Source organism: Macaca fascicularis, chromosome 20 (assembly GCF_037993035.2).
Source record: "Macaca fascicularis isolate 582-1 chromosome 20, T2T-MFA8v1.1".
Classification (NCBI taxonomy): Eukaryota; Metazoa; Chordata; class Mammalia; order Primates; family Cercopithecidae; genus Macaca; species Macaca fascicularis.
In genome coordinates, this window is record NC_088394.1 from 64,405,996 (window position 1) to 64,419,335 (window position 13,340).

The 13,340-nt window shown below is 47.1% G+C and overlaps 1 protein-coding gene across 20 annotated transcripts in view; it reads left to right on the forward strand.

The window, feature by feature from the left end:
* PRMT7 (protein arginine methyltransferase 7) overlaps positions 1-13,340 on the forward strand; it is a 47,965-nt gene that overhangs the window by 20,750 nt on the left and 13,875 nt on the right. For 17 of the 20 annotated variants that reach the window (XM_045382700.3, XM_074027439.1, XM_074027438.1 and 14 more), the window contains 3 exons: positions 6,001-6,113; positions 7,823-8,064; positions 8,289-8,469. In XM_045382700.3, the coding sequence (XP_045238635.1) occupies positions 6,001-6,113; positions 7,823-8,064; positions 8,289-8,469 (536 nt within the window). Of the gene's footprint in view, positions 1-6,000; positions 6,114-7,822; positions 8,065-8,288; positions 8,470-12,959; positions 13,032-13,340 lie in introns of those variants that run through there. The other 3 variants (XM_074027447.1, XM_074027449.1, XM_074027448.1) reach the window with 1 other exon arrangement.

The window sequence follows — 13,340 nt, forward strand, 5'->3', positions numbered from 1 at the left end:
CATTTTCATTAGTTTGATGAGTTTCGACAAATATAAACACACTTGTAACCACCATGATTAAGGTAATAGAATATCTCCATCGTGCTCAAAGAGATTCTTCATGACCCTTTCTAGTCAGTCCCCCCATATCCTGGTCCTAGGCATCCACTCATAGACTTCTTCATTGTAGATTAGATTTGCTTCTCTAGGATTTCAAGGAAGTGGAATCATAGAAGTGTGGACTCTTGTGTGTGTTCTCTTTTATATAGCGTGATGCTGATAAGGCTCTTCCACACCGTTCGTGTCTTGGGGTTTCGTTCTTTTGTATTACCGAGCAGCACTCTATTAGATACATGAACCATAGCTTGTTTATCCCTCCACCTGTTGATGGACAGGGATTTCTTGGATAGGACTTTAGATTCACTGATCTTTTTTTTGCAGTGTCTAATATGCTGTTAATGTTAAGTATATCTAGTAAGCTCTTCATTTCTCTTTCTTTCTTTCTTTTTTTTTTTTTTTTGGAGACAGGGTCTTGACCTGTCCCCCAGGCTGGAGTGCAGAGGTGTGAGCACAGCTCATTGCAGCCTTGACCTCCTGGGCTCAAGCAGTCCTCCTGCTTCAGCCTCCTGTGTAGCTGGGACCACAGGCTCATGCCACCATGCCTGGCTAGCCTAAAAAAATTTTTTTTGGTAGAGATGGGGTCTCAGTTTGTTGTCTAAGCTGGTCTCAAACTCCTGGACTCAAGCAATTCTCCCACCTTCCGAAGTCCTAGAATTATAGGTGTGAGCTGCTGTGCCTGGTCTCATTTTTGATACTGTATTTTTTATCTCTGAAAGTTCCACTTGATTATTTTTCATAACTTCCATTTTTTCTCATGTTCATAGTTTCCTGTAAGCACATTTATTTTAGCTTTTCGAACATCCTTATCTTCTGTTCCCACCATCTTTATTTTTTCTGGGTTGTTCTCTTGACTCATTTTTATCCCTGTTCTGGGTCACATTTTCCTTCTTCACATGTCTAATCATTTTTGTTTGGATGCTGTGGCTATTGGGATTTCCCCATTGTTGAGTGCTAGACTTTGTTTTTGCTTTTTAAGCTTTGGCATGCAGTTGGGTTACTTGCAGTTCAGATTGATCCTTTCAGGGCTTGTTTAAGCTTTCTTTGGGGCAGGGTTAGAGTAGCTTTAAGTTAGGCCTTTTCAACAATAGCGTTGTGACATTTTGGCATTCTCCAACTAAGTGCCATTTTGATAATTCTTTGTTGTGGACCCTGTCCTTTGCATTGTAGGTGGTTTGCGGCATCCCTGGCCTCTTTCCAGTGGATGTCAGTAGCACTCCCTCCTCCCACCATTCTTGCCAACTAAAGATGTCTCCAGATTGCCACATGTCTTCCTTGGTCTCGAGTGTGTAAAATTATCACCTGTTGAGAACCACTGCTCTAAGGCTATTTAGCCAGACAGTTACTGCAACCTTTCTGGGGTGTCTCCTGAGAGCTCCTAGGTGTTCAGCAGGGATTCCATTGTCTGACTGATCAGAACTTGAATGTTTCCCAGGCCTCTGAGAGTTCTGGAGATTGTTATCACTCATGCACCCTTTGCTCGGCTTTACAGAGTGTTACCCTCTGTGTGTGTGAATGTATTAACACAGACCCTAGAGGACCCCTGTGCAGCATTCTGAAGGCTTTTTTTCTGTGTAACTTCCTCTCTGATTCCCTGCCTGGCAAGTTCCAGCTGCTTCCATTCCCTGAACTTATTTCCTGTCTAACTCAGCAAGACTGCCGTGCTCTGCGTGACCTCTTACCCTGTACTGTGGTCTGGAAAGGGTCTCCTGGCTGATAGCCAGAGCAGGGTAAGGGTTACTTGGTTTGTTTCCCACAGGCAGGCGCCACTACACCCAACTAGTTTTTTTTGTTTTTTTAAAATTTTTATTAGAAACTAAGTCTTGTAGCTGGGTGTGGTGGCTCATGCCTGTAATCCCAGCACTTTGGGAGGCCAAGGCAGGCAGATCACCTGAGGTTGGGAGTTCGCAACCAGCCTGACCAACACGGAGAAACCCTGTCTCTACTAAAAATACAAAATTAGCCAGGCGTGGTGGCGCATGCCTGTAATCCCAGCTACTCGGGAGGCTGAGGCAGCAGAATTGCTTGAATCTGGGAGGCAAAGGTTGCGGTAAGCCGAGATTGCGCTATGGCACTCCAGCCTGGGCAACAAGAGCGAAACTCTGTCTCAAAAAAAAAAAAAAAAGAAAAGAAAAACTAGGTCTCGCTTTGTTGCCCAGGCTGGTCTTGAGTGCCAGGCTTCGAGCAGTCCTCCTGCCTCAGCCTCCCAAAGTGCTGGGATTACAGATGGGAGCCACTGCATCTGCTGAGATCATTTATTCTTGAAAATCCATCCATTTTGACGGCAAGGTTGGCCGTGCAGTGTGCTGACTCTGCCTCCAGGCAGCATTGTTCACACGCACCTCAGCTTAGGCCAGACCTCACATATGATTTCTTATTTAAAAAAAAAAAAAATTTTTTTTAGACGGAGTGGCTCTGTTGCCCAGGCTGGAGTACAGTGGCATGACCTTGGCTCACTGCAACCTCCACCTCCTGGATTCAAGTGAACCTTCCACCTCAGCCTCCTAGGTAGCTGATATTACAGGCATGCACCACCACCCGGCTAATTTTTGTATTTTTAGTAGAGATGGGGTTTCACTGTGTTGGCCAGGCTGGTCTTGAACTCCTGACCTCAAGCAATCCGCCTGCTTCAGCCTCCCAAAATGCTGGGATTACAGGCGTGGACCACCACGCCTGGCCAATTTCTTAATACTTTTTCTTCATAACACTTACCACTGCAATCATTAAATCATTATGTAGTTATGTATTTAATGTCTGTCCCCCACCCAGCTGAGGCATCCTGAGGTCATGCACTGCGTGGGTTGTATTAACTATTCCATTCTGTTATTTGCTCAGGGCCTGTCAAGGAGTTCAGTTATTTTTGTTAAGTGAGTAGATCGTCAGTCGTGCTTCATCCATAATCCCTTGTAAATGCGACTTTGTTTCCGATCCTGTAGCGTGATAAGTGACTTCCTCATTGCCAGGTTGGGTGGCCTTTCCTCTGCTTTTCCTCTCTAATCACTGTGGCTTTGGTACTTCTGCCATTCCTTCCTTCTTGAAACTCTCCCTGGACCTTAGTGACATCTCTTCATCTTGGTTCTCCTGTGTTGCTTTCTTTCTGCTCCAAATGTGTGCTTTCCAAGGTTCTGCTCTCAGCCCTTTTTAAAAGTGGCATCTGAAGTGTCCTGTTCCCTAGAGCTGGATTACGTGCTGAGGCTTGCGGAGAGCCAACCCAGGGAGCAGCGTGTGTTCATCCGTCTGTTTCATTCATTTGGTAAGGGCTTAGGAAGCTCCTGCGGTGGCTACCCGCTTCTTGAGACAGTCTCACTGTATTGCCCAAGATGGAGTGTGGTGGGGCAGTCTCAGCTCAGTACAGCTTCTGCCTCCTGGGTTCAGGCAATTCTCATGCCTCAGCCTCCTGAGTAGCTGGGACTACAGGCATGTGCTGCCACACCTGGCTAATTTTTGTATTTTTAGTAGAGACAAGGTTTCACCACATTGGCCAGGCTGGTATCGAACTCCTGGCCTCAAGTGATCTGCCCACCTTGGCCTCTCAAACTGCTGGAATTATGGGTGTGAGTCACTGTGCCTGGCTCTTGATTTTTATTTTAATGAAGCAATTTGGACTGTAAAGCATTTTAAGTTATATAATTGGTTTAAACATTTAGGAGATAAAATTGGCAGAGTAGGTGATCAGTGGGTTGTAGGGTGACAGAAATCAAGAATTTATCTAGTGTGTGTTCACTTACGGGGCACTAGACCTTGTTGTGGGCACTGGGGTACAGTAGTGGACAGGCAGTCAGCGGTCCTGCTGTCCTGGAGCTAGTAAATGATGCCTAGGTTCCTGGACTGTGTGACTCATTGAGGCAGAAACCCTGGAGGGATGAGCAGGTGTGTTAGGTGGGGTGGGTTGGATGAGTTTTGGACAGTGTATTCCAGTTGGAGTTTGGCATGACATCAGAGAGGATGGGCAGGGCTACTCGGGAGGGTGGTCTCTGTGGCAGAAGACAGAAGTTTTTTCTTAAGCTCCTCCACTGATACTGTCATGGAGCACAGGTGAGCTTCATAGGAAGTGTGCGTGTTTTTTTTAATCTTCATCATCCCAACCACCACCACATGAGACAGCCCATTCACCCACTTGACTGGTGAGGCAACTGATGGTCAGAACTAAGGGCTCAGGGATAGGAAGTGAGATCCAGGCCAGGCTCCAGCCTCGAGCTCGAGGTTCACACTGTCTCTGTTGTGCTCTTCTATCAGCTCATTTCTTTTTTTTTTTTTGAAATGGAGTCTCACTTTGGCCCAGATTAGAGTGCAATGGCGCGATCTCAGCTTACCGCAACCTCTGCCTCCCAGGTTGAAGTGATTCTCCTGCCTCAGCCTCTCAAGTAGCTAGGATTATAGGCACCCATCACCACGCCTGGTTAATTTTTGTATTTTTAGTAGAGACAGCATTTCACCATGTTGGCCAGGCTGGTTTCAAACTTCTGACCTCAGGTGATCTGCCCATCTCGACCTCCCAAAGTGCTGGGATTACAGGCGGGAGCCACCGTGCCTGGCCCCCGTCAGCTGCTTTCATGTTTCTCTTTATCTTGTGTCATCTGTGAGACTTGTGCTCTGTTCAGGGGAGATGAGTGGGCTTTGTCAGATTGTAATTCACGAGGCATTAAAAGTGTTTACAGTTAATTCTTCCTGATGAATAGCCCCTTCCAAAGTCTGTTTTGGCTCTTGGCTCATTAAAAATTATAATTGTAGAAGTAGCAGTACGTTACTGAGATTTAGAAAACAGTTAACAGAAGAACCCTCCCAAATCCTACCCTCCTCTAAAATCCTACTGTCCTAAAACAACTGTTATTTAAGAGATTGTTTGGTGACAAGGTGCTAAGTTCATTAAGGGGATTTACCATAGTGATCTGGGGATTCTAAGTCATGGATCTCAATTTTGGCTGCCAGAGCTGTACTCACAGTAGCTGGAAGATCATCAAAGAAACTTGCTGTCTTGCTTTGGCTTTCCCTCCGTCTCCCTGCAACCTAAAAGTATTTGAAGTACCAGCATTTGGTTTTTGCTTTTCAAATAATTTTTCTAATTTAGTGGTTAATAGTTTGTTAATTTATATCTCTCTAATTGCTAATAGGGATGAAAAAATTTCCATATGTTTGATTTCTGTTTTGAATTGTATGTTTATATTTTTACCTGGTTTCTTTTTGCGTGTGTATTTTTTTCTTTTTTTCTTTGAGACAGAGTCTCACTCTGTCGCCCAGGCTGAAGTACAGTGGCACGATCTTGGCTCACTGCAACCTCTGCCTCCCAGGTTCAAGTGATTCTTATGCCTTAGCCTCCTGGGTAACTGGGGTGGCGTGTGCCACCACACCTGGCTAATTTTTGTATTTTTGGTAGAGATGGAGTTTCGCCATGATGGCCAAGCTGGTCTTGAACTCCTGGCCTCAAGTGATCCTCATGCCTTGGCCTCCCAAAGTGCTAGGATTACAGGTGTGAGCCACCGCGCCTGGCCAATTTTTGTATCTTTTGTGGAAATGGGGTTTCGTCATGTTGCCCAGGCTGATTGCAAACTCCTGAGCTCAAGCAATCCATTGGGTATTTATAGTTTTCTTATCATTTTTTCCAGGTCTCCCTCCCAATATTAAACATACAGAATAGTTGAAAGAGCGGTACAGTAAACACCCATGATCCTTTACCCTAGATTTAGCAGTTAGCATTTGGTCATACATTTTACATACGGATTTTTTTTTTTCTTTGCTGAACCATTGGCAGATCAGTCGCAGACATCCTGACGCTTCTGAATACCTCAGCATGTGTATGTGCTTTTAGTGTGATGACCCCTTAACCACTTATTTTTCCCATATTTGCTGTAAATATTTTTCCTAGTCTGTTGCTTACGTCCGACTCTGTTTTCTTATGTTTTTCAGAGGGTGACATGCCGTGCCGTGCCAACATCCTGGTCACAGAGTTGTTTGACACAGAGCTGATAGGGGAGGGGGCGCTGCCCTCCTATGAGCACGCACACAGGCATCTCGTGGAGGTAGTGGACAGAGGGCTTCCTCAGACGTGTCTGGTCTCAGCCAGCTCACACAGCACTCACTCATGCACCGTGCTCCACACAGTCCAAGCTCTCAGCACCTCTCATGCACCTGGGACACCCCTCTATTCCTGGGGAGCTGTGGTTCTCCTCACTTGTGACTTTCATGTCCCTTGAATGCCAAATCTTAATAGGTTAGAGTTGAAAAGCCAGAAACTATTTTCAAATTCAGTTCAGTTCAGCAAATATTCTCAGGAAGGCGATGCTTGAGCTGTCAATCCTGAGAAGTGATCAGGTGTTGGCCTGGCAGATGGAATATTTCTGGTAGAGGAGAGCAGCATGCGCTAGACGTGAGGCTGAATCGGTGCGGTGGCTCCGGAGCCTGCTTTGGATTTTGTGCTGTGTGGGAGGCAGGAGAGATGGGCTTAGCAACTGAGGTTAGAGAGCTGGGCAGGGGCTAGATGGAGCGGGGCTTGGGGGCCATGCCCAGAGGGTAGCTGTCATCTAGAAGGTGAGGTGGCGTCGTAGGAGGATTTGAAGCAGAGGATTGATAGCAGATTTATGCAGGTAGACATGTGCAGGGCAGTTGGGGTATAGGGCTGGAGGTTGCGGGTGGGTTAAAAGGCTGTGGAGTCATCCAGACACTGTGGTGCAGTGGGCCTCAGCCAAGGGCCTGATGGGTGGTCCCAGGAGTTGGTGGTCCCTTAGATGTAGAGGTATTGATGCCAGGGTTTGGGCACCTCAGAGCACAGGAAGAGGGGTAGCCTTGGGAAGGTTGGAAAGTGGTGAGGGCGATTCTTAAATGGTTTAGACAGTTTGAGCTCTCTAAAGGTCAGCCAAGTAGAGAAGCCCAAGAAGCCCAGAGATGCATGGATTTAGTCAGTGAAGAGGGCGTGGTTGAGGTCACTGGAGAGTGTGGAGGGAGAAGGTCCAGACCAGGGAGTCCCCTTGTGAGGTGGGGCAAAGGAAGCACAGCCTGGTGAAGGAGGCGGGAGCGAGTCCAGTTAGAGTGGCATTTCTCTACCAGACCAAGGTTGGGAGACGCCTCACGGGGAGGCCATTTGTGCTGCTAACCTTTTACCATGTCCGGAGCAACCCCCACAGCAGAGAATCATTTGGTCCAAGAGGCTAGTGGTGTCATGCGGTGAAAGCCACGTGGGTAGCAGCTGTGAGTGTGCTCTTGTCGGATCCCTGTTGCCTGGTGCATGGAGGATGTGGAGTGGATGCATGAGCTAGGAGGAAAGCTGGACAAGGAGCGAGAGCCGCAGCCGTGGGGGCTGAGTGCACAGCAATGCCCAGCGGCGCCAGAAGGCTGGGCAGCTGAGTGGGCACCATGGTCCATAGGGCTTTGCCACAAGGAGGCTCTTGTTTTGGTGCTGGGCAAGAGTGGCACTGAAGGGATGCTGAGCCCAGAGCCAGGATCACTGGCCAGCAGCAGGACTTAAAGCATTTAAGAATGCCAGGTAGCCAGGAACTTAGCTGACATAAGTCATTTTAGGCACAGTGTGTATTCTTTTTGAAATCTAGTACCTTTTTTTTTTCCTTTTCCAAGGGCATAGGGCTGAAAACAGTTCACTCTTCTAATAGTATAAGGTGTTGGGCATTACTGAACCAACCTCATGTTAAGGAATAAACCTCTTTTGATCAGTGGGAATTACTGTGGGTCTGAGCACCTGATTTTTGTTTGGTTTTGTTTTTTAATACAAACTTAGGAAAATTGTGAGGCCGTGCCCCACAGAGCCACCATCTATGCACAGCTGGTGGAGTCCAGGAGGATGTGGTCGTGGAACAAGCTGTTTCCCATCCACCTGCAGACCAGCCTCGGAGAGCAGGTCATCGTCCCTCCTGTGGACCTGGAGAACTGCCCTGGCGCACCCTCTGTCTGTGACATTCAGCTGAACCAGGTGTCACCAGCCGACTTTACAGTCCTCAGCGATGTGCTGCCCATGTTCAGGTACCAAGGAGCCACCATAGGTGATGGCACTTTAAGACATTTGATGGAAGTTGGGTCTTAGGAAGTTCTTTTTGCGTGGGAAGGAAACCTAGCTGCTGTCACCTGCCTCGAAGGCAAGAGTCTTTGCAGCCAAATGTCATTGCCAGTGAGGTCACTGTAAAAGCTTAAAAAATGGGAGTGTGTGAGGTTAAACTCTGCTTACATTCTTGAATATTATTCCTCAGCATAGACTTCAGCAAGCAAGTCAGTAGCTCAGCAGCCTGCTATAGCAGGCAATTTGAACCTCTGACATCTGGCCGAGCTCAGGTGGTTCTCTCGTGGTGGGACATTGAAATGGACCCTGAGGGGAAGATCAGGTGCACTACGGCCCCCTTCTGGGCACACTCAGACCCAGAGGAGATGCAGGTAAGAGCAGCCGAGCATGTGCCCTGTCAGGAAACTTGTCCACTGCTGTTCATGGGAAAGTAGCAGTTGGACCTTAGACCCATGAGAATTTAGAGACAGGAGGACTGTGTCAGAATCAAAGACAAAAGTTTTTAAAACGCAAGCAAAGGCTAGCTGTAGTGAGGTAGCCTTTCCAGGGTGAGCTCATGGTCAGCACCCATGGACACAGTGGGCAACAGAGAAGTTGGCTGTTCTCTCCCCCTCATCATGATGCAGCTCTCCTTAGATACCACCGCTCAGCCCCTGAGTAGTCCCAGGGGGCTCCCATCAGCTTGGAATAGAGAACTACGGCCTCACCTTCTGTGGCCTCGAAATCTACTTTCTCCACCCCGATAGAAAGTAGGCAGAGGACATGAAAGACAGAAAAGGAAATAGAGATGACGGCGATAGTTGCCCACTCTCCCTCATAATAAGAGAAATGCAGTATTAGCTGTTCACAGCACCTGTGCTCCCAGCCTCTCAGGAGACTGAGACAGGAGGATTGCTTGAACCCAGAAAGTCGAGGCTGCAGTGAGTCGTGATTGCATTACTGCACTCCAGCCTGGGCAATAAGATGAGACCCTGTCTCTAAAAAAAAAAAAAAGAGAGAAATGCAACTTTCAACTGCAATGATATATCATTTTCACCTATTAGTGAATAAAGTTTAAACAGTTTGCAGGCACACTGTTGGTGAAGCTCAGGGAAAAAGCAGGAAAGCCAGTCGTCAGAATGTCTCAGGTAGAAAGCAATGCTGCTTCCAAACGTGGGGCTGTGGCTGGATTTGCGTCTGTGCAGAATAGTTGTGTCCAGACCTGGTTTAGTAGAAAAAGGCCAACCTAAAGGCCACTAGCAGGGATCAAGTCTGTTATCCTCTCAGTGGGTGAGGTAGCTCTCTGTGCACTGATGTGGGACAAGCTTCAGGGTGGATTATTACCTGGCACAAAAATAAAGGTGCAGAATGGTGTGTCGTGTGGTAGCACTGGTGTTGGTAAAATTAGGAATATGTGTGTTTATGAGTGGTTAGTTGTCTGGTGTACATATAAGGATATCTTTGGAAGAATTCCCAGAAATTGGTAAAACTGACTGCATCTGGGAATGGGGACTGGAGGTTAAGGGGTAGAAAGGAAACATATTTTTCACTATGCGTCCTTGTATATCTTTTGAATTTTCTGTTATGTGCTTGTGTTATTTACACCCCTATCCACCCTCCCTCCCTCTCACACTCAAAGGAGAAGAAAGTGGGAAAGATTTGTCGTCATTGCCTGATGGGTTCTTCCCACCCACCGTTAGACAAAACCAATTCGCTGACACCATGGCTTTGCAATAAAGAGTTTAACTGACATGAAGCCAGCCACACCACGTGGAAGACAGAGTTATTACTCAAATCAGTCTCCCTGAAAATTCACAGGCTAGAGTTTTTTGTTTGTTTTGAGACAGAGTTTCATTCTTGTCGCCCAGGCTGGAGTGCAGTGGTGCGATCTCAGCTCACTGCAACCTCCACCTCCTGGGTTCAAGCGATTCTCCTGCCTCAGCCTTCCAAGTAGCTGGAATTACAGGCATGCGCCACCACGCCTGCCTAATTTTGTATTTTTAGTAGAGATGGGGTTTCTCCATGTTGGCCAGGCTGGTCTCAAACTCCTGACCTCAGGTGATCCGCCCCCACCCAGCCTCCCAAGGTCCTGGGATTACAGGTGTAAGCCACCGCGCCCGGCCCAGGCTAGGGTTTTTCAAGGACAGTTTGGAAGGCCAGGGAGTCCACTTCTGGGTGGAGTCATCAGACAGAAATGTAAAAACCCAAAAAGACATTTCAAAGGGTCAATCTTAGGTTCTACAAGGGTGGTGTTATCTGCAGGAGGAGTCAGGGAAGGTTGCAGATCTTGTGACCTAATAATGGCTTCACCCTAGCAGAATTCAACCTCCTCTCATCCTCGTAACCTGATGATCTTTCATTAAGTTTTAGTTTAATTTTGGGGAAGGACGGTTATCATTTAAAGTATTAATCGACTGGGCTTGGTGGCTGACGCCTGTAATCCCAACACTTTGGGAGGCCCAGGTGGGTGGATCATTTGATGTCAGGAGTTCGAGACCATCCTGACCAACATGGAGAAACCCCACTTCTACTAAAAATACAAAAATTAGCCAGATGTGGTGGTGCGTGGCTATAATCCCAGCTACTCAGGAGGCTGAGGCAGGAGAATTGCTTGAACCCATGAGATGGGAGGTTGAAGTGAGCTGAGATCATGCCACTGCCCTCATACCTGGGTGGCAGAGTGAGACGAATAAAAAATAAACTATTAACCAAATGTCTCCCAAAGTTAGCTTGGCCCAGACCCAGGAATGATTAAGGGCAGTTTGGACGTTAAAGCGAGATGGGGTTGGTTGGTTGAGATCTCTTTCACTGTCATAATTCTCTCACTGTTTTTTGCAAAGGCAGTTTTGGTTTCAGGGCCAAGAAATAGAACCTGTCTCTACCCAGGAGCGCCTTAGGCACCATCCTTTGTTCATGGTTCAGCCTGCCTGGCCTTAACCGCTGGCTTTGTTTTAAATGCCCACCTGCTGGTTCTAGGTGGCCACAACATTGACTTCCTGGAAGGCTTTAGCAGCTTCCCCTACCCCATTCCCAGAATTACTGTGTAGGCCGAAGGGTCGTGACTGCTGGGGGATTGCTGTCAATCAGCATACCCGTACCGACAGCAGCATGTGAGACTAAGAAGTATGTGAGCTTTAGAAGTATGTGAGCTTCTTAGTCTCCCCTCCACCTTCCAGGTGCCTGGCCTCAGGTGGGCGTGCGTCCAGCCAGGGCGTGCCAGCTTCCCTCTGCAGGCTGTATGTGTGTGTCACTCTGAATTCACCCACAGAGTTGAGATTGGCACTGCACCACATTCTTCCTAAGACTGTGTTGCAGAATTAGCATGAGAATAGTGTTAAAATGTTAGGACTTTTGGCCGGTGGCTTGCTCCTGTAATCCCAGCACTTTGGGAGGCCAAGGTGGGTGGATCATCTGAGGTCAGGAGTTCAAGACCAGCCTGGCCAACATGGTGAAACCCCGTCTGTACTAAAAATACAAAAAACTTAGTTGGGCATGGTGACAGGCACCTATAATCCCAGCTACTTGGGAGGCTGAGGCAGGAGAATCGCTTGAACCCGGGAGGTGGAGGTTGCAGTAAGCTGAGACTGCACCATTGCACTCCAGCCTGGGCAACAAGAGCGAAACTCCGTCTCAAAAAAAAAAGTGAGTACTTTTAGTTTGCATATCTTCAGAACACTACTATGTATTTTTTCTCCTTGAATCCTCTTAGTAGACAAACCAGGTAACCACAACCGTAGCCAGCCCGGGACTCAGCAGGCTCCAGGGATTAGAGCAGGACCTTGTGTCCGGGAGCAGTAGAGCGGGTCCTGCCCCTGGTCTCTTGACTGTGGGTCTTGTGTCGTTTCTCTACCAGCGTTGACTTTTGGATTGGAAATTTGAAAGCTGCTAATGAATCTTCCTCATGAATTCATCAAACTGCTTTGATCCTAAGTATACTTAGCCTGTCCCACCTTGGCACAGTGGGTTCTGTCACCAGCTGTTCGGCGTTAGGACCCAGGAGGTCCCTGTGGTGGGAACATGGGAAGGACATGATGACAGGGCAGTGCCATGGGAGCCTAGGAGGGCTTGGGAAAGGGTTCTCCTGTCTTCTTCACATACATTTGCATAGTGTGGGAATGAATAAAAGGTTTAAAAGAACCTGTATTATTCCTGTTACTGTTTATTTTTCCAGAACATATCTGGTCAGATTTTCATTTTCTAGTTTTTATGTTCAAGTAGGCGTCTTAAGTGTGTGGGAATGTCATTCTCTGCCTTTTTGTTAAATTCAAGACCAGGCGGGTGGGTACGTTCCTTACCTGTGCTCTTGGAGTCCCACAGGGCAAAGTTTTTCTTAGTTCCTGAAGGTAACAGAATGAGCAGGCAGTTGTCTCATCAGAGTCGAGCCAGGCATCTCCTGTTTTTGTTCGTTAGAGACAGGGTCTTGCTCTATTGCTCAGGTTGGATTGTAGTGGCACCTCTTAGCTCACTGCAGCTGTGAACTCCTGGGCACAAGCGATCCTCCCACCTCAGCCTCCTGAGTAACTGGGACTACAGGCATGTGCCACCATGCCTGGTTAATTTCATGTTTTTTGTAGAAGTGGGGGTCACCGGTATGTTACCCAGGCTGGTCCCATACGCCTGGCCTCAAGCGATTCGCCAGTCTTGGCCTCCCAAAGTGTTGGATTTACAGGCATGAGCCACCGCGTCCAGCTGGCATCTACTTTTTAGGACAGTTCTTCCTTTTTCAAAAAGAAGCTTAACAATTATGAGAGAAATAAACCTCATTATATAAAATAAAAATATCACTCATGGTCCTCCCTTTCACTCAAAATAGCTCCCTTTCTTTGGTCCCTCTCCAAATGCGTGGGTGTCGTCGGTGCTCATCTGTGTTCCGGGCCTTCAGCAGCAGCGTTTAAGATGTCTGTCCGTGTTCTGCACGAGGGCTTATATCCCGTTCTGAGCCCTGGCCATTTGGGTGGGTTCCAGTTTTTGCTGGTATAAATAATTCTGTGGTTTGCATTTTTATGGGAATATAACTCTTTTCTTTGTTTTTTTTTTTGTTGTTGTTTGGGTTTTTTAAGGATAAAATCCTGTATGTGGGCTTTGTAGTAAGGACTAGCACAGCCTATTAAAAATTGACTCTGGATCATTGTCAACCATGTTTCACAATTTAGAATCTTCGGTTATTTAAATACTGCAATTTAATTCAAAGAATAAGCCAAAACCTTTTTGTATTTTCCCAACTTTTTATTTTGAAAAATTATCAATCCACAGAATAAGTGAA